A 23,424-nucleotide genomic window follows, 5' to 3' on the forward strand; every position below is an offset into this window, starting at 1 on the left:
AAAAGTCACCAGAGGTGCAACTGGTCTGCCTGGTACCACCTTCAGTGCACCCCACCACCCCTCACCACCCACCCTGCCAACTCTAAACCGTGAAAGATTGCACTTTGGATGAGTACGGAATTGGTTTCAGCATTGACGCCTGCCGCAGTTGAATTGCCGCTGACTCTAAGTTCACACGCAAGGCGGTGATGCACTGTGTGGAACATTAAGCATAGGGAGAGGACATACAGCCCCTCATGCCTGCGCCCTAACCAGAACCTTAACCTTAACCCTAACCGTTGGTTCCGCATTCCTGTATATCATTGCCTAACAAAAGTCTATCAATCTCAGTCTTCAAAGCTCCAATACACCCCCAGCATCCACAGTGTTTTGGGAGGAGGTTCAAACTTCCAGTGCCCTTCATGTATATAAATACTGCTTGATTTCTCTCCGAAGTGGCTGAACTCTCATTTAGAAATGATGTTCTTTCGTGGTTTCTCTCCATCTCCCCAAATGAGCACCTTGAACATTTTAAAACAACACGATTGGATCACCTTTCAATCTTACAAAGTCATGAGAATGTAAACCGAGTTTATGCAACCTGTCCGAATGATTAAACTCCAATGTCATTCTGGTGGATCTGCACTGCGGCTCCCTCTCCAAGATCAACTTACCCACTTCCTGATGAGAAAAGGCCCTAGACCTGATCGTAGTACTCCAGCTGGAGGTAATTGGAGGGTTGGATGAGAAGAGAAGGGAATGTGGGGCAGGGAGAAGAGTAACTTTACTCAGAGTCACCTGAGGCAATCTGCAGCTTAACTCCCTTAACAGCTATGAATGCTAACGTGTATTCCCTTCATATCTGTCTTCTGTTTCAGTCATGCCGTCCAGCCCTCCTTTGACGGCATCCTCCATCACCCTCTCTTCCAATGGTAACACTGCCCCAGGCATTTTCTCATTCTCTCCTGTCAATATGATCTCTGCAGTGAAACAGAAGAGCGCCTTTGCCCCTGTCGTTAGGCCTCAGGCCTCTCCGCCCCCTACCTGCACCGGCTCCAATGGGAACAACCTGCAAGGTGAGCTAAAGCTGCCACGTTCAAATGTATTTCTTCTTTATTTTAAGTTTACCCTTAAAGGGCCTTTTACCTTTTTTTGTCTGCAGTTATTTCAGGCAAATAAAACCACAAGGTTGGGGATGGTGGAGGAGTGTTGGCGGGGGGGGCGGGGGGGACACAATGCTAGGCGTGAAAGGTCAGAGGTAAGCTTATGGATTAGTAGGCCACACTTGAGTTCTGTGACGGAGACGTTCCCATTAGGATTGTGGGCAAGAAAGGCTCAACTTGCTCCATGTAGGTGAATCACTTGGAGAGTGACTGTACATTACACGGGAGGAGTTACGACCGTGTAGGATTTTTGCGAGATTGTAGTAAAGCAGTCTCAGGAAAGATGTGATCTAGGTCACATCCTTGAATCTGTTGGAAGTTGTTGAACAGCAAAGGACTTTTTTTAATTTCACGCTGGCACAATAGTTGGCACTGCTGCCTCACAGGGACCCGGGACCCGGGTTCAATTCTGGCCTTTCAGTGACTTTCCTTTTATTCGTTCTTGAGATGTGACTTTCCTTTTATTCGTTCTTGAGATGGTGGCGTCGCTGGGCTGGGCCAGCATTTGTTGCCCATCCCTAATTGCCCTTGAACTGAGTGGCTTGCTGGGCCATTTCAAATGTGTGGGCCCGGAGTCACATGTAAGCCAGACCGGGTGAGGACGGCAGATTTCCTTCCCTGAAGAGCATTAGTGAACCAGATGGCTTTTTACGGCAATTGGCAATGGTTTCATTAATCCTTCTAATTCCAGATTTTTATTGAATTCAAATTTCACCACCTGCCATGGTGGGATTTGAACCTGGGACACCAGAGCATTCCGGTGGATCTCTAGATTACGAGTTTAATGACAATACCACTGCCCCACTGTTTTTGTGGAATTTCCCCGTACACCCTGTGTCTGCGTGGGTTTCCTCCGTGTGCTCCAGTTTTCATCCACAGTCCAAAGATGTGTAGGTTAGGTGAAGTTACGGGGATAGGGCGGGTGAGTGGGCCCAGGTTGGGAGCTCTTTCGGAGGTCAGTACAGTCTCAATGGGCTGAATGGCCTCCTTCTGCACTGTAGGGATCCTACGATTCTACGATCCTGCCTAAAGGGAGTCTGCCTCCCTCAATCCCCACCCCACCATATTCCATGATTACTCTTGGTTTTGCTTTATTCCTCTCTGCCCCTGAATGTGCTGTGTTTTGCTCGATTCCTCAAGTGACATCAATTCTTCACTACCTCACCCAAGACCTCATGTATATATCTGAAGAGGGAGCGTCAACAGGCCATTGAGGTCCTTCCAAAGACAGAATTACATGGACAGTCGCTTCACAGAATCTGAAAATATTGCTGACAAGAGAGATATGCTGCTGAATCCTTTCATCCGAGACTCATCGGGACAAAGGCAAGAATGACAAGTTTCAAATAATCACAACAATTTATACATTGTCCATGGCAATCCCTCAGCCAATAGGAGTCAGCTTGCCTACCAATCAAACCCTTTTCTCTTGCAGTATAAATTATTGTGATCCTTTGAAATTTGGCATTCTTGCGTTTGTCCGGGGGAGTGTATGATGAAAAGTTTGGGAACATGCCTGTTGAGACTGTACACCACAGAAGCAGGCCTTTTGACCCAATTAATCCATGTGGCATTTTTCACAACCTTCTGCGCACAATGTTGGCAACATTGCCAAGGCCACAATTGCTGTCTATCGCTCCTTGCCCTGAGAAGATAGTGGGGATCTTCTATTAGTAATTACAACTGGATGGCTTTCCTGCAGAGTTCATTAAGATTCAGTCTAATAATACAGGACTGGAGTCACATGGAGGCTCCATCCAGCTTGGCAGATGTCCTTCCTTATTAAGCAATGGATTCAAGATAACAAATGGCTGTTTTAAAAAAAACAATTGTCCACATCTCCCCTCTTTTGGCAATTGTCTTAAATCTGTTTTCTCTGGTCACCGACCCTCCTGCCAATGAAAACAGTTTCTCCCCATCCAATTTACTGAACCCATTCATCATTTTGAACACCTCCATTCTTAACCCTCTTTGATCCAGCAAGAGCAATCACAACTTTGCCAGTGTCTCCACATAACTCGAGACCCTCATCCCCCGATACTATTCTGGTAAATCTCCCCTCCAATATCTTCCTAAAGTATGGTGCCCGGAATTGAACACAAAACACTCTGGCTGAGGCCTAACCAGTGATTGAGGAAGGCTTCTTAACATCCTTGCTTTTATACTTCCTCCCTCTGTTAATACAAACAAGGATAACATATGTTTTTATTTTCGCAGCCTTCTTCACTTGTTCCACCACCTTCGACAATTTGTGCACACACCGCCCCGGGTCTCTGTCTTCCTGCACCCTCTTTAAGATTTCATGTGTTAGTCGTTTTCTTTCCTCTCCTCATTCTTCATACCAAAATGTATCACTTCACATCTCTGGCTCTGAAAGGTTGTTCAATTTTAAGGCAGTCATTGTTTTGCATTAAGATAGTGGTGTATTGCGTGAACCAGCAAGAGCATAAAGTGGAGCTAATGAAGGGGCAAAGGGGTCGTGAGGAACCCTGGGTTTGGCACAACAATGTAATATACCAGTAGCATACCAGTAGTATACCAGTAGTATACCAGTAGTATACCAGTAGCATACCAGTAGTATACCAGTAGCATACCAGTAGTATATCAGTGGCATACCAGTAGTATACCATTCCGCAATGGGAGCTCCTTGTCAGTTCTTTGGGGGAAGTGTGTGATATGAAGAGAAAGCAGGGCGTTCCCAGGTTAATTCCTGGGATGTCGAAATTATTTATTTATTTATTATTATTATTTTTTTCTTCATAAATTTAGAATACCCAATTCATTTTTTTCCAATTAAGGGGCAATTTAGCATGGCCAATCCACCTACCCTACACATCTTTTGGGTTGTGGGGGCAAAACCCACGCAAACATGGGGAGAATGTGCAAACTCCACATGGACAGTGTCCCAGAGCCGGGATCGAATCTGGGACCTTGGTGCTGTGAGGCAGCAGTGCTAACCACTGCGCCGCCATGCTGCCCGGATGTCGAAATTATTAACGACAAATGGGTACTTGGTCTGCTTTGCCATTGTTGTGCTGCCAAAAAAATAAACCCACCAGGGTTTCTGCCCCAGATCGTGAGTCAGCGACACTGCCCATCGACCATTCTCTCCCCTCAGCCCCATACTCTGTCTGAAGGTGCAAATACGTGGAGAGTGTGGGAGTGCAGGATCGGACCCTCCTTACGATGCACCTCTCACGACTGTTGAGTTGCCTGCCAACTTTCCCCTCCGGACCGACCAATTGTGAAAAGTGGAGAGTTAGCAACTTTAGCTCAGGCTTTGGGTTCAAATCCACACACGGGGAGATCCAGTGCCAGGGACCAGGGTTCAATTCCAACCTCGGGCGACTGTCGCAGTGAGATCATCAGAAAGGTGATTATTGCCCTCAGCACAGTGCCATATAACCAGCACTCACAAGAGACAAAAACATTGGAGTGGAAACAAAAAAGAAGTGTAACAGTGAATGATCCCCAACCCCCACATATATTTAGTGCACATTTTCAACAAAAAGGCAGCTGATTACAGATTCTCGCCCATCACAGGTCAATTTGCCTCTTGTTCTTGTCTATCTTTCTTTCGTCTGATATCTATTAATACATTTTTTCAACTTTCTTGTGCCTCGTCCCAGTCCCCATGAAATTGATATTCAAGTACTCTCTTATCCCTAATCATTGTCTGTCACCTCACGAAGGCCTCCCATCCTTCAGATACATCTGGTTGTTCTTTATTAAGCCATGTCACCATGTCACTTTCGCCTAGGCTCTTCGTGCCAGAGGTGAAAATGAAATTGAAATTAAAATCGCTTCAAATGAAGTTACTGTGAAAAGCCCCTTTTCCTTTATTACAATTTTTACTCAACTTTTAACATGTTAGTTAATCAGGCTTTCCTGTTTTAAAGCTGCCTTTTTCAATATTATTTCATGGTTACGTGCATGTCGTTGGCAATCCACTATATTTGATGGGATCAGCCCTGCGATTCATTACCATAGTAATCAGGGCTCTGTGCAAAGGTTATCGCCAAATCAATCAGCTTTAAGTAATTTGATTGCTGTTTAATGCCATGAGAACACCTCCATCAGCTGTGGTTATGCGTGTCTACTATTACCAGGGCCAATTGGCCCGATTTAACGGGATCATCCTGTGATTGGGGTGGTTGCTCAGTGTGCCTGGCTGTTTGAGGCCTGGCTGGTATGGTTCCTGAATTTGCGATATTCGGGCTCTCTGCACTCTGCTCTCCTCCTTGCTTTGCTCTCTGGTCTGAAACCCCCCCCCCCCCCACCCCGCCAAACCACAACTTCTCATTTCAAGCTCAGGGCAAGCCAAAGTGTCCTACAAATTTTTCGGCGGGAGTTAGTGATCCTGACTATCGGAGGGGAAGGGAGATCGGGAGGAAATGAAATGCGGCACGGTGGCACTGTGGTTAGCACCACTGCCTCACAGCGGGTTCAATTCCGATCTCAGGCGACTGTATTGTGTGGAGTTTGTACATTCTCCCCGCGTCTGCGTGGGTTTTCTCCGGGTGTCCGGTTTCCTCCCACAGTCCAAAGATGTGCCAGTTAGGTGGATTGGATCTGCTAAACTGTCCCTCGGTGGGGTTACAGAGAATGGAAGGGGGATTGGGCCTTGATTGGGGTGCCTTTTCAGAGGGTCGGTGCAGACCCACTGGGCCGAATGGCTTCCTTCTGCACTGTAAGGATTCTATCATTTCAGTGCATTAACTATTGACCTTGCAACTTAGGTGATATTTGCCAACTCCTTCCACAAGGTGCTTCGCCACACATACCCATTCTCTCCAGGACTTGATGCTAAGGCTGGTGCCTGCATAACACGTCCAAACAGGCTGAGTATCAACCACTGCCAATGGCAGGCAGTTTAAGAGCAGGATAAATTCCTGGTCAGCCATGTGATTGGGTGATCCAGTATCCCACATGATCACATGCAGGTGTTTGAGTCTCCATCATCACTCTCCATTGCTCCAAACTACAACATGTATATAAAAGTAGATGTTGCCACAGCAACCCAGACTTCATTAGTGAACCCCAACACCACTTGGAGGAAAAATGATTATTTTTTTTCTTTCTTGGGATGTGGGTGTCGCTGGCCAGGCTAGCATTTGTTGCCCTTGAACTGATTGGCTTGCTAGGTCATTTCAGGGGGCGGTTAGGAGTCAACCACATTGCAGTCAGCCTGGTGTCACATATAGGCCAGACCTAGTAAGAATGGCAGATTTCCTTCCCTAAAGGACGTTGGTGAACCAGATGGGGTTTTATGAAAATCGTGTTGCAGACTAGCTTTTATTCCAGATTTTAATGAAATTCGACAGATTGCCATGTTGAGATATGATCTCATGCCCCCAAAGCAATAGCCTAGGCCTTTAGTCCGATTACATTACCACTGCATCACCATCTCTTCTTCACTTAGTAACAAACAAGGTGTACATGAAGGGGGAGAGGACCAAATAAGGTGACAGACCATGACTAAGGATGGTGGGTCCTTGAATATTGATCTCATGAGGATTGGAGGGGATACAAGAAAATTGAGAAAATATCAATAGATATCAGATGAAAGATAGATGGGCTAGATTAAGCAGTAAATAGACATGTGTCATTTTAGAGAGTAAGTGATCGAAAATGAGCTGACTTTTCGTGAAGGCGTCAAAGGATATCTATTTAATTCAAAGCCCCTTTGATTTTGTTTTTGCTTGTTGATGCACAATCAATACTCTCGAGACAAAGAGGAGTCATATCTAATCGGCTTTAATCAGCTGAAACTGTACCCAGCAGCGGTGATACAGAAAGTGAAGGCTGCTGGGATGGCATTGGTTCTTATACCCCGCCTCTCAGGGCGGAGCCATGTACATTATCCAATGGTAGACCCCTCGGTCTAGCCAATGGTCATTCACCTCTCAGGTACTGCAATACCTGGTATTACCACACTTGTATCAGTGTCCTGCTTGTATCTTGCCCATCTTTAATTCCTGGAACATCCAGGGCAATCATGAGGGATTGGGAACTTTAGCTCAGGCTTTGTGTTTAAGGCTAGGCCCAGACAAAACGGAACATCCAAGGTTAAAAGTTTTATTGGCTGAAACTGAGATAAAACTGGGGTGACCCTTGGACTGAATGCCAGCGAATGTCAGTGGTGGACAGGAAGGCCAATCTAAAATGTGTTTTGTTTTCTCCTTTTTTTCCTTTCTCAAGCCATGTCCGGCCTGATAGTTCCCCCGATGTAGAAGAGGAAACGCATGCATGACGAAGGCAACTGCTCCGAACGTCAACGGATGGGCCAAGCTGGAGACAAGGCCGACGTCATCCTTTTTTTTTTGTCTGCCCCCCCTCCCCCAAATTTGAGATGTTTCGTGTAGCGACGATATTTTATCCGTGGACTCTTGGGCTTTTTATTTTGAGGCGAGTGGAAATACTCTGCAGCGGCTGTCCACGAGTTCGACGACGCGAGGCATTGTGCAGGAGGCAGACAGTGTGTTTTTCCTCCCATATTCATCGCCCACCTTTTGCCCATCATCCCTCCCCCTCCCCTCCTCCCCCCTCCCTCCCCGCCCCGCAGACAACAACCTTCCACACACACCCTTCCCCCATCCCCCTGTCTGCCTTCACTCAAGTCGGGCCAATGACGGTGGGCTAATGACATTTTTAAAAACCCAAACGAAGGAGGGTATATCCTCTCCTCAAAGTTTTCTTTCTTCCTGGAGCGAAAGAGAGAAACGTCACGATGAAACTCTTGGAGGAGAAGGAAGACATTCTTAAAATAGACAGCAATGCCAACAGTGTAAAGAGAAAACTGAGAAATATTTTAGAATCAAATCGGTCCCAGTCAATGCCAAGACTGGTCATGACGCGAAGTCGAGAGACTGTGCTCAACGGGGAACAAAGAGAGGATCATGTTGATTCCATCATCAGTGAAAGACTGATCGCTTCAGGCCCCTTGACCCCACGTAGATGTGGTGATATTTGTTATCGACTAGAGTATACTAATCAGCGCACTGTTTCCGGGCATTCTGTTACCACAGAAGTTGTGGTGACTGATTATTCAAAGGTTATTAGAAGCGCCCTAATTATGTTATATGAACTCCCCCCCCAGCATCCCCCCCCCTCTCTCTATCTCTCTCTCTCTCTCCCTCCCTCCCTCTCTCTCTTTCCTCCTCTTCTTCCCTTGTCTCCTTGTCCAGAAATCATCTTCCACACCCAACCCTTCAGCGAAGTATGAAGGTCTGCAACCTTCTGAGGGCCTCGATCTGACTGGTCAGGTCTATATACCATGGCTTGTTGGAAAATTCTGGATGATGCGCCCAGCGCCACACGGGATTGTCCCAGGGCTTCAAAAGATTCCGTCCAGTGTGATTTATTCACAGTTGAGGTCCCAGCTTCCCTGAGTACTTAATGTTTAACAGGCGGCACCATTCAGCTCCATGACTCTCTGTCAAAAAATAGGGGGAGTTGAGTAACAAACAAAATTGGCCATCCATTTACAATTCACTATGGAACAATGTATGGCAGGACACAGTGGAGGTGAGTTGCCGTTCTGATAAATGACAACAGTGGCTCGGTGGGTATCACCTCAGAGTCAGAAAGTTATGGATTTAAGTTCCACTCCAGAGACATGAGTACATGCTCCAGGCTAACTCTAATATGCAGTACTGAGGGAGTGCTGCACTGTTAGAGGTGCTGTCTTTCAGATAAGACTCTAAATGGAGGCTCGGGCGACAAAGATTCCATTGTACAATTTTGAAAAAGAGGAAAGTTCCCTCTGATGTCTTGGAATAACATGTAGCCATCCACCCAACATCACCTCAACAAATGATCTAGTCATTTTCACATTGCTGTTGGTGGGAGCTTACTGTGCAAACTGACCGCCGCATGACCTATGTTACAATGTTGACTTTAGAAGTACTCCATTGGCTGTAAAACACTTTGGAACGTCCTGGGGTTGTGACAGGCGCTATATAAATGCAGGTTATTCACTAGCAGGCCAATTTGCAATCTGCCCCCATCGTTCTGTCCAGCTGGCCACATGCACATTGGCTGCTGTTGGTGTCAGATACAACTGTTCAGAGCTCTAATTGGAGAGGCAGGAGGAGTCATAAGAGTGTGAGAAATGGGAACAGGAGTCGGCCACTCGGCCCCTGGAGTCCATTCAGTTGACTTGTTCGCTCTGTGTGCAAGTGTGCAAACACTTCATCTCATCGCACTTTGTGCAACGTCCCATACTCGCGGCAAATTCTGATCTTATCAGGGATAAACAGGGACCAAATGTAATGAAACAAGATGTTGTACAAAATGGTGTTTGCCGTATTGTAAACTTAACACTGCAAAATCTGATCTTGTCGGACTATGGACAGGAACTTAACAGGCAATTTCCCTGATTCCTCAAGGGGCCATGTTCAGTATGGTTCAGTGATCTGGTACATGTTGCCGGAAGGAGGTTTGCTGATGCTGTGGTTTTAAGAGTTGAAGTAATCTGGTTAATAATAATAATCGCTTATTGGCATAGAATTTACAGTGCAGAAGGAGGACATTCGGCCCATCGAGTCTGCACCAGCTCTTGGAAAGAATACCCTACCCAAGGTCTACCAAGTAGACTTCAATGAAGTTACTGTGAAAAGCCCCGAGTCGGCACATTCCGGCAGCGTCTGTTCAGGGAGGCTGGTACGGGAATTGAACCCGCGCTGCTGGCATGTTCTGCATTGCAAGTCAGCTATTTAGCCCACTGTGCTAAACCAGCCCATTGTGGAATGATGTGGCAGGTGAAAATGTTTAAGCTGATAGACATTCTTCTTCCATTCTGCCTCATTTTACAAACTAACTCTTGTCCCATTTTGTTATTTGTTACTGATCTGTCACAGATGCCGCCTTTGGGGTGATATGGTAAACCACGGCTTTATCTGCCAGTTCAGTTTAGCATTAAAGATTCATTCCCACTATTTGCACACCAGAGAGAGAGGTCCCCTGCTGTCCAGACCAACATTCTTTCCTCAGCCAATGAAACAAAAAGCTGGAACTCCTAGCTGTTCATTCTATGCTAGATTTTGGAATCGAGCTGTGCGGAATATGGCCTCTGTATTTGCGACTTAGCCACAGTAACTGAACTTCAACCTACTTCACCTTCCATTACTTAATCATCCTAAGGAAATCAAGGTGTTTGAGAATGAGGCAGGAAAGTGGAATTTGTTTTGTTTGTTCTTGGGACGTTTGTTGCCCATCCCTAATTGCCTTTGAGAAGTTGGTGATCAGCGGTCTTCTTCAACTACTACAGTCCACGTGCTGTAGGTACACCCAAAGTTCTTCCTTTTCTGTTGTGGTTTGCCACAGCTGAATAGCTTGCTAGGTAGTTAAGAGTCAAATGCAGTCCCTTGGACGACAGGGTTACGCAGTGGTTAGCACTGCTGCCTCACAGCACCAGGGACCCGGGTTCAATTCTAGCCTTGGGTCACTGTCTGCACGTTCTACCCGTGACTGCGTGGATTTCCTCTGGGTGCTCTGGCTTCCTCCCACAGTCCAAAGATGTGCAGGGTTAGGTAGATTAGCCACGCTAAATTGTCCCTTAGTGTCCAGGGTTGTGCGGGTTAGTTGGGGTTAGGGGGATACAGGAATGGGGCTGGATTAGGGTGGTCTTTCAGACCGTCGGTGCAGACTTGATGCGCCGAATGACCTCCTTCTGCACTGTAGGGATTTTATGATTCTACGAACCTAATAGCGTGGGGTTGGAGGCATATGCAGACCAGACCAGGTAAGGACAGCAGATTTCCTTCCCTGGAGATCATTAGTGAACCAGATGGGCTTTTTATCGAAATCCACAATTAATGTTCATGATATTCTGAGTTTTTTTGTATAAATTTCTGATTTTTATTCATTAATCAAATTTAAACTCCCTTCAGCTGCTATGGTGGGATTTGAATTCATATCTTCAGAGCTTTAGTCCAGGCCACCCACCAAGTAACATCCCCACGTTCTACCAGCGCCCCCCTGGAATTGATGTCGGAGATTTTTTTTCAATCCCACCCTTAAAGTTACGAAGCCAGTGCGCAGAGTGGACAGGGAAAACCCTTAATCCATCTCATTGCTTGTTTCAAAAACAAATTCAAATTCAAATTGAACCCAATTCATGGTCTCAAGAGAGACTTTCGAGATCCAAGCTGACAAGAAACGGCATCGCACCTCATCTCAGGCTTGACCTGATGCTGGACTGGATCTTAGCCAGAAGGCCGAGAAGCGATAAAGTAGGAGATTCGCCAAGATCTTCTTGAATGGCGGAGCAGGCGAAGAGGCCCAGACCTGCAGCTGTTTCTTATGTTCTTGTGTCCAACTAGAGATACTCCTGAGAAATGAATAAGGTGCAAATCAAGGAAGGCTAATCCAGATTTTTTTCCCAACAAAAACCCATGAACTGATCCATATGAAGTTTGTGTCCTCTGTATTATTGAAAGGCATGACTTGAAGCAGATTACTTATGTTAGCTAATAATGGAATTTTTGATTGAGATTGCAGTGTGTTTCCAACACAAAATGTGCTAATTCACAGCTGCAGTGTTTACTGACAACAGGATGCACAGCAGCATCTTGCCAAGGCTCGAGAGCTCCTCCCAAACCCATGACCTCTCCCATTTGGAAGACCAGGGGCAACAGACGCATGGCACGTAGGGGCAGCACGGTAGCATAGTGGTTAGCACTGTTGCTTCCAGCACCCGGGTCCCAGGTTTGATTCCCGGCTTGGGTCACTGCGAGGAGTTTGCACGTTCTCCCTGTGTCTACGTGGGTTACCTCCAGGCGCTCCGGTTTCCTCCCACAAGTCCCGAAGGACGTGCTTGTTAGGAGAATGGACATTTTAAATCCTCCCTCTGTGTACCCGAACAGGTGCCGGAATGTGGCGACTAGGGGCTTTTCACAGTAACTTCATTGCAGTGTTAATGTAAGCCTACTTGTGACAATAAAGATTATTAGAATTATGCAAACACCCCACCCAAGCCACACAGCATCCTGATTTGGAACTATATCGACTGTTCCTTCATTCCCACTGGGTCAAAATACAGACACTCTTTCCCGATCAGCAAAACCACCTGGACTGCAGCAGTTCAGGAAGGTGGCTCCCCACTGCTTCTCAAGGGCAATTAGGGATGGGCAATAAATGATGGCCTTATTAACGCCGCTCATATTCCTACAATTCCTATTTGAAAAAGCTAATATAATCGAAGTAAACCTCATTGCAACAAGATCAGGTTTTGCAGTATTAAGTAGGGCCTAAGAGCATGTGTTAGATTCTCTGGCACAGTTCTTGGGGCGAGGTTTCCACTGTTTAAAAAGGAAAAAAAAATTAGTTTCATAAGCAACTTGTATCTCAGTGCAAATAATTTCTAAAGAATTCTATGCGTCTTGTCGAATGGGGCCCAGAGATGAAGTTCTTTTTTTCTGTAACATTAGTAGATCTAGATTCTTGTTGAAATGCGATATTTGCTTTCTCTTTTTTTGTAAGCCAAAAGTTTACTTGTTAAGTAATAAAACAGTAACAAAGGGACACACAGGACAAATCTGTTGAATATGGAGCAAAATATGTGTCGAAAGGTGATGTAAAAGTGGGGACTATGTGACAGCGAGAAGAACATCAAAGTGCATTGATATAGCACCTATATAGAGACGTAGAACGGTTGGCAGCACAGAAGGAGACCATTCGGCTCATGATATCCGAACTAGCTCTCTGAAGGAGCAATTCACCCATTCCCACTTCCTTGCCTCTTCCCCGTAGCTCTGCATTCTTTTCCTTTCAGGTAATGATCCAATTCCCTCTCAGAAGTCTGGATTGAACCTGCCTCTTCCACACATTCAGCCAGCACGGACCAGGTCCTAACCGCTCACAGTAAAAAGGTTTCCCCTCGTCTTGTTATTGCTTCATTTAACAATTACCTCAAACCTGTTGCCCTCTCATTCTCGATCCTTCAACCAATGGGAACAACTCCTTCCTGTCCGCTCTTTCCAGACCCTTCGTGATTTTGAACCCCTCTACCAAATCTCCTCTCAACTCTCCCTTCTCCAAGGAGAGCTTTGCCACTCTTCCGATGTAACTGAAGTTCCTCATTCCCTTAACCATTCTCATGAATGTTTTCTGCACTCTCCCTAATAAATTCACATCATTCCTAAATTGTGGTTCACCCAGAGCTGGATGCAATGTTGAGGCCAAATCAGTGTTTTTTTTACAGGTTTAACATAATTTCCTTGCCCTTGTGCTCTCTGCCCCTATTGATAAAGCCTCTGATGCTGGATGCAGTATTAATCACTTTCTCAATCTGTCCTGCCATATTTATGCACAGATACACCCAGATCTCTCTGCTTCCCACTTTGAAATTGGACCCTTTGTTTTATATTGGCCGGATTTCTCCGGCCTTTGCTGCTCACTTTTCCCGTTGGCAGCACACCCCTGCCTATGGACTTCCCAGCAACGTGGGGTGGCTTCAATGGTAAATCTCATTGACAAGCAGCAGGAGTAGACAATCCTGCCACCAGGAAACGGTGTGGCACTGAGAACACACGGCTGAGGGACAGGAGAATCTAGCCCATTGCCTCGCTGCATTTCCCCGACCAAAATGAATCACTTCACTCTTCTCGGCATAACATTTCATCTGTCATTTGTATGCCCTTTTCACCAACCTGCTATATCCTTCTGAAGTTCTACACTATCTACACTAGCCTCTTCACAGTCCTTCACAGTTCACAACATTTCCAAGTTGCGTGCCATCCGCAAAATCTGAAATTGTGCCCTGGACATCAAGATACAGGTCATTAATATAGATCAGGAAGAGCAAGGGTCCTAACACCAATTCCTGGGAAAACCACTATAATTCTTTTCCCAGTCTGGAAAACAGCCGTTTGCCAGTACTCCTTGTTTCATACCAATTTCACATCCATGTTCCTCCTCTCCCATTTATTCCATGAGTTCTAACTTTGCTCTCAAGCCTGTTGTCACAGATTCACAGAATTGGTGTGGCGCCGAAGGAGGCCATTTGGCCCATCGTCTCCGCACCGGTTCTCCAAACTTTCATTCTGACTTAGTGCCGTTCCCCTGCCTTTTCTCTCCTAACCCTGCACATTGTTTCTATTCAAGTAACCATCTCACGGCCTCTTGAGAGCCTCGATTGAACCAGCCTCCACCACACCTCAAGGCAGCGTTCTCCAGACTCGAACCACTCGGTGTGTTTTTTCTCACATCACATTTGCTTTTTTCACCTTAAATCTGTGCAGTCTCATCCTTGATCCTTGCATGAGGGGAACAGTTTCTCGCTATCTACTTTGTCCAGCCCCCTCATGGTTTTGAACATTCCTGTCAAATCTCCGCTTAGCCTTCTTCTCTCCAAAGAGAATAGTCCCAGCCTCTCCAATCTATCCCGAGATTTCTTATCCCTGGAATCATTCTTGTAAACCTATTCTGCACTCTCTCCAATGCGTTCACATCCTCCTGATAATGTGAATAACTATACGTTCAGCATAGCCTCCTTGCTCTTTTGTTTTAAATTCATTTACGGGATTTGATCCTTGATGGCTGGGCCAACACCAATTGCCCGTCCCTAACTGCGCTCCATTTGTGAGTCAGCCATATTGCCGTGGAGTCACATGTGGGTCAGGCCAGGTCAGGTTGGCAGATTTCCTTCCCTAAAGGGGCGGCACAGTGGTTAGCACTGCTGCCACACAACGCCAGAGACCCAGGTTCAATTCCGACCTTGGGTGGCTGTGGAGATTGCACTTCTCCTCATGGGTTTCCTCCGGGTCCTCCGGTTTCCTTCCACAGTCCACAAATGTACAGGTTGGTGAATTGGTCGTGCTAAATTGCCCCTCAGTGTCCAATGGTTAGGTGAGGTTAGGGAAATGAGTGGGGCATTGGGCTTAGGTAAGGTATTCTTTCAGAGGGTCAATACAAACTCGATCGACCGAGCGGCCTTGGGCGGGATCTCCCGAATCCCCGCGATGGCCCGACGCCGGCGTAAAAAGCGGCGCGAACCACTCCGGCGTCGGGCCAACCGGAAGTTGCGGAATCTTCTGCATTTCCGGGGGCTAGGCCGGCACCAGAGGGGTTGGCACCATGCCAACCGGCGGCGAAGGGCCGGCACGAGTTAGCGCATGCGCAGAAGCGCCGGCGTGGTTCCGCGCATGTGCAGACCAGCCGGCTTATTCTAGCGCATGCGCAGGGGGGTATCTTCTCCGCGCCGGCCATGGCGGAGCGATGCAGGGGCCGGCGCGGAAGGAATGTAGAGTCACCACGGCACAGGCCTGTCTGCAGATCGGTGGGCCTCGTGGGGGCTCCCCCTGGGGCCGGATTCCCCCCCCCCCCGAGGACCGCACCAGCCGGCCTACCAGCCAGGTCCCGCCATGTGGGACCATGTCTAACCCATGCTGGCGGGACTGGCCAGAAACCAATGGCCGCTTGACCCATCGGGGCTGGAGAATGGCTGGGGGGGGCTGCCAACGGCCCCCGACTGGTGTTGCGTGATCACCGCCGACCCAGCGGAGGGTCAGAAAATCCTGTTATTTTGCGATTCTCAAGGTCACTGCAGACTCGATGGCTTCCTTCTGCACTGCAGGGATTTTATGAATAAAGAACCAGATGGGCTTGTTTTGTCAATCGACAATGGTTTCATAGTCATCAGTAGACTTTTAATTCCAGATTTTAATTGAATTCAATTTTGATCACCTGCCGTGGTGGGATTCGAACACAGGTCCTCAGATCTTGCCCTGGGTCTTTAGATTACTAGTCCACTGACAAAACCACTAGCCACCACCTTTCTACTCCATGCCTTTGTTAATAAATCCCTACTGTACGCTTTATTAACTGCTCTCCCCATCTGTCCTGCCACCTTCAATGACCCATGCACATCTACACTCAGGTCTCTCTGCTCTTACACCCCTTTTTAGAATTTTACCCCTTATTTTATATTGTTTCTCCCATGTTCTTCCTACCAAAATGCACCACCTCACACACCGCATCATCTCCACATTGAACTTCATCTGCTACCTGTCTGCCCACTCCACCAACTTGTTATTGTCCTTTTTTTTATTCATTCAGAGGATGTAGGTGTTGCTGATTGGGCCAGCATTTTGTACCCATTCCTAATTGCCCTTGAACTGAGTGGCTTGCTTGGCCTTTTAAGAGTTAAACACATTGCTGTGGCTCTGGAGTCACATGTAGGCCAGACCAGGTAAGGACATTAGTGAACGAGAAAGGTATTTACAAAAATCAACAATGGTTTCATGAACCTCATTGGACTTTTATTGAATTCAAATTGCACCAACCTGCAGAGGTTGGATTCAAACCCAGGTCCCCAGATCATTGCCCTGTGGATTACTAATCCAGTGAAAATAGCACTACATCATCATCTCCCCTTTTGAAGTTCTACACTTCTCCTCTTCATAGTTTACAATATTTCCCAAGTTTTGTGTCATCCGCAAACTTTGAAATTGCCCCTGCACAACAAGATCTAGATCATTAATATATATCAGGAAAAGCAAGGGTCCCAATACCGACCTTTGGGGAAGGCCACTATAAAGCTTCCTCCATCCCAAAAGATATCCATTGACCATTACTCTCTGCTTCCTATTATTCAGCCTATTTTGTGTCCACATTGCTACTGTCCTTTTTATTCTACTTTATTAATTGTCTTTTGGAAGTCTATGTACACCACATCAACAGTTTTACCCTTGTCGACCCTCTCTTTGACCTCTTCAGAAAAACTGCTACAGGTTAGTTCAACACGATTTTCCCTGAACAAGCCAGTGCTGGTTTTCATTAAGTAGCCAGCATTTGCCCAACTGACTATTTAATTTTGCGCTGCATTATTGTTTCTGAAAGCTTCCCCACCACAGGCATTAAACTGATTGGCCTACAATTGCTGGGTTTATCTTTCCACCCTTTTTGAACATGGGTGAAACTTTAACTTCCAGGAATACATCCCTAAGGCATTTCATAGCAAAGATGTCAGGCAGGTGTCGACACATCAGGAGACAATAGGGTGGGTTATGGGCCAGGGTTTAGAGAATCCCAGAGTGTATCATGAAGTTCCCTGACCCACAACTTTTAATAGATTGTGGTATGGGGAGCACACAGCCCACTCTACAGGTATGGTATAGCAGAAAATGGACCAGTGTTTTTTTTAAACAAAACAATGTTTATTCTATGAACTCAAGTTAACCTTTTTAAAACAAACATTGAATGTCTTAGCAACCAGTAAATCAAATACACCCCCCAAAGAATACAACACTAAATAACCTGTCTGCTGTCCTTTTTACCATCCAAAAGACTCAACAAACCTTCAAACAGGAGTACATTAGATTTATATTCAATACTGAGACCTTTTTACAATTCTGAGTTCTCCAAATGATCCATTTATAATCTTTGGATGGCGTAGATCAACAGCAGTGCACCTCACAGACACACTCAAGCTCTTTCTCAAGCTGAAACTAAAAAAGCAGAAGTAGAGCTCAGCTCCGCCCACACTCTGACATCACTCCAGTAACATAAGCAGCTCCATTTCTTAAAGGTACATTTCTTAAACACCCATTTCTTAAAGGGTACTCTCACATGACAGGTGGGTGACCAAAAGTTAGTTCAAACAGTACAAGAACCTGCAGTATTTGCGGGTTTAGACAACATTTCTTCTCTTTCAGTGCTCTATTGGTCAATACAATTACGCAAAAATTTACTGCCTCAGTTTTATGCCACCTTTCAACATGATTGGTAGGATGGGGGTGGATGAGGATAGTTATGTTGTACATATTTATATATATTGGGCATGGGAGGGAAGGAGAGTGCATGGATGTCATTGCTCAGCAACTTCAGCACCAAATCCAAAGGCACACGATAGGAAGTTTGGATTGCGGAGGGTAGGGTGGTAACAGACCATTTTAGAAATTTTTGAACCGCTCCACCTAAAATGAAGGTTTTGCTTTAATGGGTGCAGTGATGGGCAAGCTGCCTTTTCATGCTGAGGGAATGTGTGATGGGGCAGCGCGGCGAATTGGAGGTGTTCGATGGGTACGGTGCAGAGGAAGATATATTTTTCATGTGACCTGTACTGTATACCTGCCCTTGGGAGTGTAGAGAGACCTTTACTTTGAGTCTATGATGTTCCTGCCCTGGGAGTGTTTGTGGCTGACACTGGGTAAAGACAGTAAAACATTCACCACTCCTACAAGCACTAAAAACAAAATCAGCTAAATAAATTAGAGGATGGTGTTGCAATCTTGAAATGCTACAGCGAGCTTTTACAATACAGAACACACACACAGGTTATTGCTTTGACTGTTTGCAGGCAAGTTTCAGAACAGTGAATAGTCCAGAAAACTCTGTGCTGGTAATGGTAACCATAGCGACAGTGTAATCAATCTGAGCATCCCATGGGCTGAGGAGCGGGAGGTACATCAGCCGAGGTTCCTGCTCCTAATCCCTGCTGTCCCACTACTGTCTGACTGATGGTATGAGTGTGTATGTATTTGGCCACATAGGCTTGATGCGAATACCCAGCTATTCAATGATGCCCCTGCAGCCGAGGTCAGAGGATGTCAGGGAAAACTGTCGACTGGAGTGACTGCCTCGCTCACTCCGATGTCAACTCATGGAGGACTGGCAAGTTTCTCAAACGGCTCGTTTTATTTTCCAATGTTCTCCTCTGACTGTAATGAAGCGCTGAGTTTTTGTTACCGATTTTCTTACCCAAGCGATTAGGAATTAAATCTCCACCCTCCAGCCCGACCTTGGCAAATATCCCTCCTCCACCCTCTGCACCCGCACCCTCAACCCACGTCACTTCTTGTCTTTCTCCCCCTGCATGAACTCCCCACTACCAAGCGAAGAAGGCACAGGCCAATTGCAACAACCTAACTGCTTGAGATCCACCAACTTGGTACAGACTGGGAAATCGACCTTGACAACTTCTGTTCTTTAAAGCTCAGTGTCTATAATGTGAACAGGGAAACTGGGCAATGTTACCCATAGCACAAGGGGTGGTACTTCCACAGGTGCTGCAAAAGTGTGTGTGCATTGTACAGGCTGTGTATATATTGATATCAAAGGGTTGAACATTCTCTGGGCTAGATGGGGTTTTTCCAAGTACTGTACAGTACATTATGTTTAAATGCTTGCTGTTCTTGTGATATGAAACTGGTACCAATCTGTTGCTTAATGATCCTTTCTCCGTTGTGTTTTTTTGTACGTAGTTTTAAAAAGAAAAACTGTTACTACTTTGTGATTTTTAAATTTTTTTTTAAACTCCCGCTGAAGTTGTACTTAAAAGCTGTGTATAATATCAGTGTGTTCATGATGACTTTTACAATTCCTAATAAATTAATTCAAACATCTTTAGTTTGCAATCTCTCCTTTTGTGCTCTGGATCTGTCGCCCAAGTCTCTTTTCCGGGTGTGAAAGATAATTAGGGTGCTTCTTTTCAGAGTCGGGAATCTGGGATTGTTCTCTTTAGAGTAGGGAAGGTTAAAGGGAGATTTAAAAAATATATATTTTTATTGAGAAAAGTTTTTCAGATAGAACGCCATCACAACCTTCTTTTAAATTAATTTACGGGATGTGGACATCACTGGTTAGGCCAGCATTTATTGCCCAGCCCCAATTGCCCTTCAGAAGGTTGCTTTCTTGAACCCCTGCAGTCCCTGAGATGTAGGTACACCCACAGTCCCAGTCCAATAGCTATGTCCTTTAGGCCAGCTCAGTCTGTGGTGGCACTACCGAGCCACTCTTGGTGATGGACATTGAAATTCCTCACCCAGTGTAAATTCTGCACCCTTGTCACCCTCAGTGCTTCCTCCAAGTGGTGTTCAACATGGAGGAGTACTGATTCATCAGCTGATGGTACATGGTAATCAGCAGGAGGTTTCCTTGCCCATGTTTAACCTGAAGCCGTGAGACTTCATGGGGTCCAGAGTCAATGTTGAGGACTCCCAACTGTATGCCACTGTGCCGCCACCTCTGCTGGGTCTGCCCTGCCGGTCAGACAGGACGTACCCAGGAATGGTGATAGTGATGGTAGTCTGGGACATTGTCTGTAAGGCATGATTCTGTGGGTATGACCATGCCAGGCTGTTGCTTGACTAGTCTGTGAGACAGCTCTCCCAAGTTTGGCACAAGCCACCAGATGTTAGTAAGGAGAACATTAAAGGGTCGACAGGGTCCATTTTCATTCCTTTTTTGTGTTTTTGTAGCAGTTAAGTAAACTGGTTGGCTTGCTAGGTCAGTTAAAAGTCTACCACATTGCTGTAGGTCTGGAGTCACATGTATGCCACACCAGGTAAGGATGTCCTAAAGGACATGAGTGATCCAGATGGGTTTTTAACAACAATCGACAATGGTTTCATGGTCATCATTGGACTTCTAATTCCAGATATTTTTTTGAGTTTGAACTCCACCACCTGCTATGGTGGGGATTCGAACCTGGGTCCCAGATCATTACCCTGGGTCTATGGATCACTAGTCCAGTGACAATACCAGTTAAGAATTCAACCCGGTCACTTAACCAGTCCGCGGCACTGAGTGGGACCGAAGACTTCCATCCAAACAACAGACGCCTTCGGGCTATTAGCGAGACGAAGACCAGAGCATCTGCCATCGTCCCGTCTACAGCTCTGGTAAATCTGAAACTCCCAATGACAGCCACCAAAGACCAAGGATCCAACTCAACCCCAATAATTCCTGACATGGTGCTGAAGAAGGAGATCCAAATAAGCTTAGAACAAGGCCAGAACAGGTGCATATGATGTGACGGACTCCTAGAACACCGCTCACGCCGATCATCTACTTCTGAGAAGAACACAGTCAGCCATGCCCTGGTCAAATGTGCCCTATGAACCACTTTAAACTGAATCAGCCTGAGCCTAGTAGACAAGGCCAACGAACAATACAGCACAGGAAGGCTTCGGCCCTCCAAGCCTGCGGCGATCATGATAACTGTCCAAACTAAAACATCTGCACTTCCGGGGTCCGTATGCCTCTATTCCCATCCTATTCATGTATTTGTCAAGATGCCTCTTAATGCCATTATCGTATCTGCTTCCATCACCTCCCCAGGCAGTGCATTCCAGGCACTCACCACCCTCTGTAGAAAAAACTTGCCTGGCACATCTCCTCTAAACTTTCCCCATTGCACGGTAAACTTATGCCCCCTAGTAATTAACTTTTCCATCCTGGGAAAAAGTGTCTGACTGTCCACTTGTCCATGCCACTCAGGGTTTTGTAAATCTCTATCAGGTCGCCCCTCAACCTCCGTTGTTCCAGTGAAAACAATCCGAGTATATCCAACCTCTCCTTATAGCTAATATCCTCCAGAGCTAATATCCTCCAGACCAGGCACATCCTATTAAAACTATTCTGTACCCCTTTCCAAAACCTCCACATTCTTCTGGTAGTGTGGTGACCAGAATTGTGCGCCCTATTCCAGATGTGGCCTAACCAGGGTTCTGTACAGCTGCAGCATGATTGCCCAATCCTTATACTCAATGTCCCGACCGAAGCATGCCGAATGCCTTCTTGATTACCTGCTCCACCTGCGTTGCCACTTTCAGTGATCTGCGATTTGCTCAGATCTCTCTGCCTGTCAATATTCCGAAGGGTTTGCCATTTCCTGTATAATTACCACCTGTTTTAGACCTTCCAAAATGCATTACCTCACATCTGTCAGGATTAAACTCCATCTGCCATTTCTCTGCCCAAGTCTCCAACCGATCTATATCCTGCAGTATCCTCTGACAGTCCTCTTCACTATCAGCAACTCCACCAATCATTTTGCTGTCCACAAACTTAATAATCAGACCAGCTACAGTTTCCTCCACAAAATACTCCAAACAGCAAAGGTCCCAGCACTGATCCCAGTGGAAGACCACTAGGTACAGCCACAGCCTTCCATACAGAAAAGCTCCCTTCCACTGCTACCCTCTCTGTCTTCTATGACCGAGCCAGTTCTGCACCTATCTCGCCAGGTCATCTCTGATCCCTTGTGACTTCACCTTTTGTACACGCCTACCATGAGGTACCTTGTCAAAGGCTTTACTGAAGTCCATGGAGACAACATCCACTGCTCTACCTTCATCAATTATCTTCGTCATTTCCTCAAAAAACCCGATCAAGTTAATGAGACATCTCCTCACCTTCACAAAACCATGCAGCCTCTCGCTAATACATCCACTTGCTTCCAAGTGGGAGTAAATCCTGTTCCTAAGAATCTTTTCCTCTGCGATCTTACCTGTAGTCAATGAGGATACAAAGATTTATGCCATGGCCTCAGCAATGTCCTCCCTTGCCTCCCTCAGCATACTGTGATAGATCCCACCAGGCTCTGGGGACATATCCACCTTTAATGCTTTACAAAACGCCCAACACCTCCTCCTTTTTGATATCTACATGACTCAAAATATCGACACACCCTTCCCTGACTCATCATCAGGTCCTACTCTTGGGTGAATATTGATGCAAATATTTTTAATACCTCACCCATTTCCTCTAGCACCCCGCATAAATTCCCTCTCCCGTCCTTGAGTGGACCAGCCCTTTCCCTGGCTACCCTCTTGCTCTTTATATAGTTATAAAATGCCGTGGGATCCTCCTTCATCCTGTTTGCCAAGGACTTTTCTTTTCTTTTGAAAAATATTTTATTGAGGGATTTATATATGAACACAATGGACCGAAACACAACCCCAAACCAGCCAACATGGCTGTACATAACCAGCACAACAGAAGTACCCCACCGACTTGCCCCCACCTTGCCCAACTCTCCCTGCCTCCCCCTTTCGAAGCCCCCACCCACCCCCACCCACTGCTGACAGCTTAATTTTTCCCAAAGAAGTCGATAAACGGCTCCCACCTCTGGGCAAACCCTTCCACAGAGCCCCTCAAGGCAAAACTTATTTTCCCTAGCCTGAGAAACCCTGCCAGGTCACTCACCCACACCCCTGATTTCAGGGGTACGAGTCCCTCCATTCGAACAAGATCTGTCTCCGGGCTGCCAGGGAGGTAAAAGCCAAGACATCGGTCTCTGTTGCCCCCTGGACTCCCGGGTCTTCTGAAACACCAAAAACCGCCACTTCTGGACTCGGGACCACCTCCACCTTCAAGACCTCCGACATAATGGCGGCCAACCTCTGCCAGAATCCCCCAAGCTTTGGACACGCTCATAACATGTGGACATGGTTCGCGGGACTACCCGCACAATATCCACACCTATCTTCCACCACTTCAAAGAACCTGCTCATCCTGGCCACCATCCTATGTGCCCTGTGGACCACCTTAAACT

The 23,424-nt window shown here is 46.3% G+C and overlaps 1 protein-coding gene across 5 annotated transcripts in view; it reads left to right on the forward strand.

The window, feature by feature from the left end:
• The window catches only part of LOC140409304 (transcription factor COE3-like), a 782,491-nt gene extending 763,002 nt beyond the window's left edge, over positions 1–19,489 (forward strand). For 2 of the 5 annotated variants that reach the window (XM_072497690.1, XM_072497691.1), the window contains exons 15-16: positions 858–1,055; positions 7,344–19,489. In XM_072497690.1, coding sequence (XP_072353791.1) covers positions 858–1,055; positions 7,344–7,375 — 230 coding nt within the window. In that variant the 3' untranslated portion in view covers positions 7,376–19,489. The remainder of the gene's footprint in view (positions 1–857; positions 1,056–7,343) is intronic. The other 3 variants (XM_072497693.1, XM_072497695.1, XM_072497694.1) reach the window with 2 other exon arrangements.
• The last annotated feature ends 3,935 nt before the right edge of the window (positions 19,490–23,424 follow it).

Source organism: Scyliorhinus torazame, chromosome 3 (assembly GCF_047496885.1).
Source record: "Scyliorhinus torazame isolate Kashiwa2021f chromosome 3, sScyTor2.1, whole genome shotgun sequence".
NCBI classification, from domain to species: Eukaryota; Metazoa; Chordata; class Chondrichthyes; order Carcharhiniformes; family Scyliorhinidae; genus Scyliorhinus; species Scyliorhinus torazame.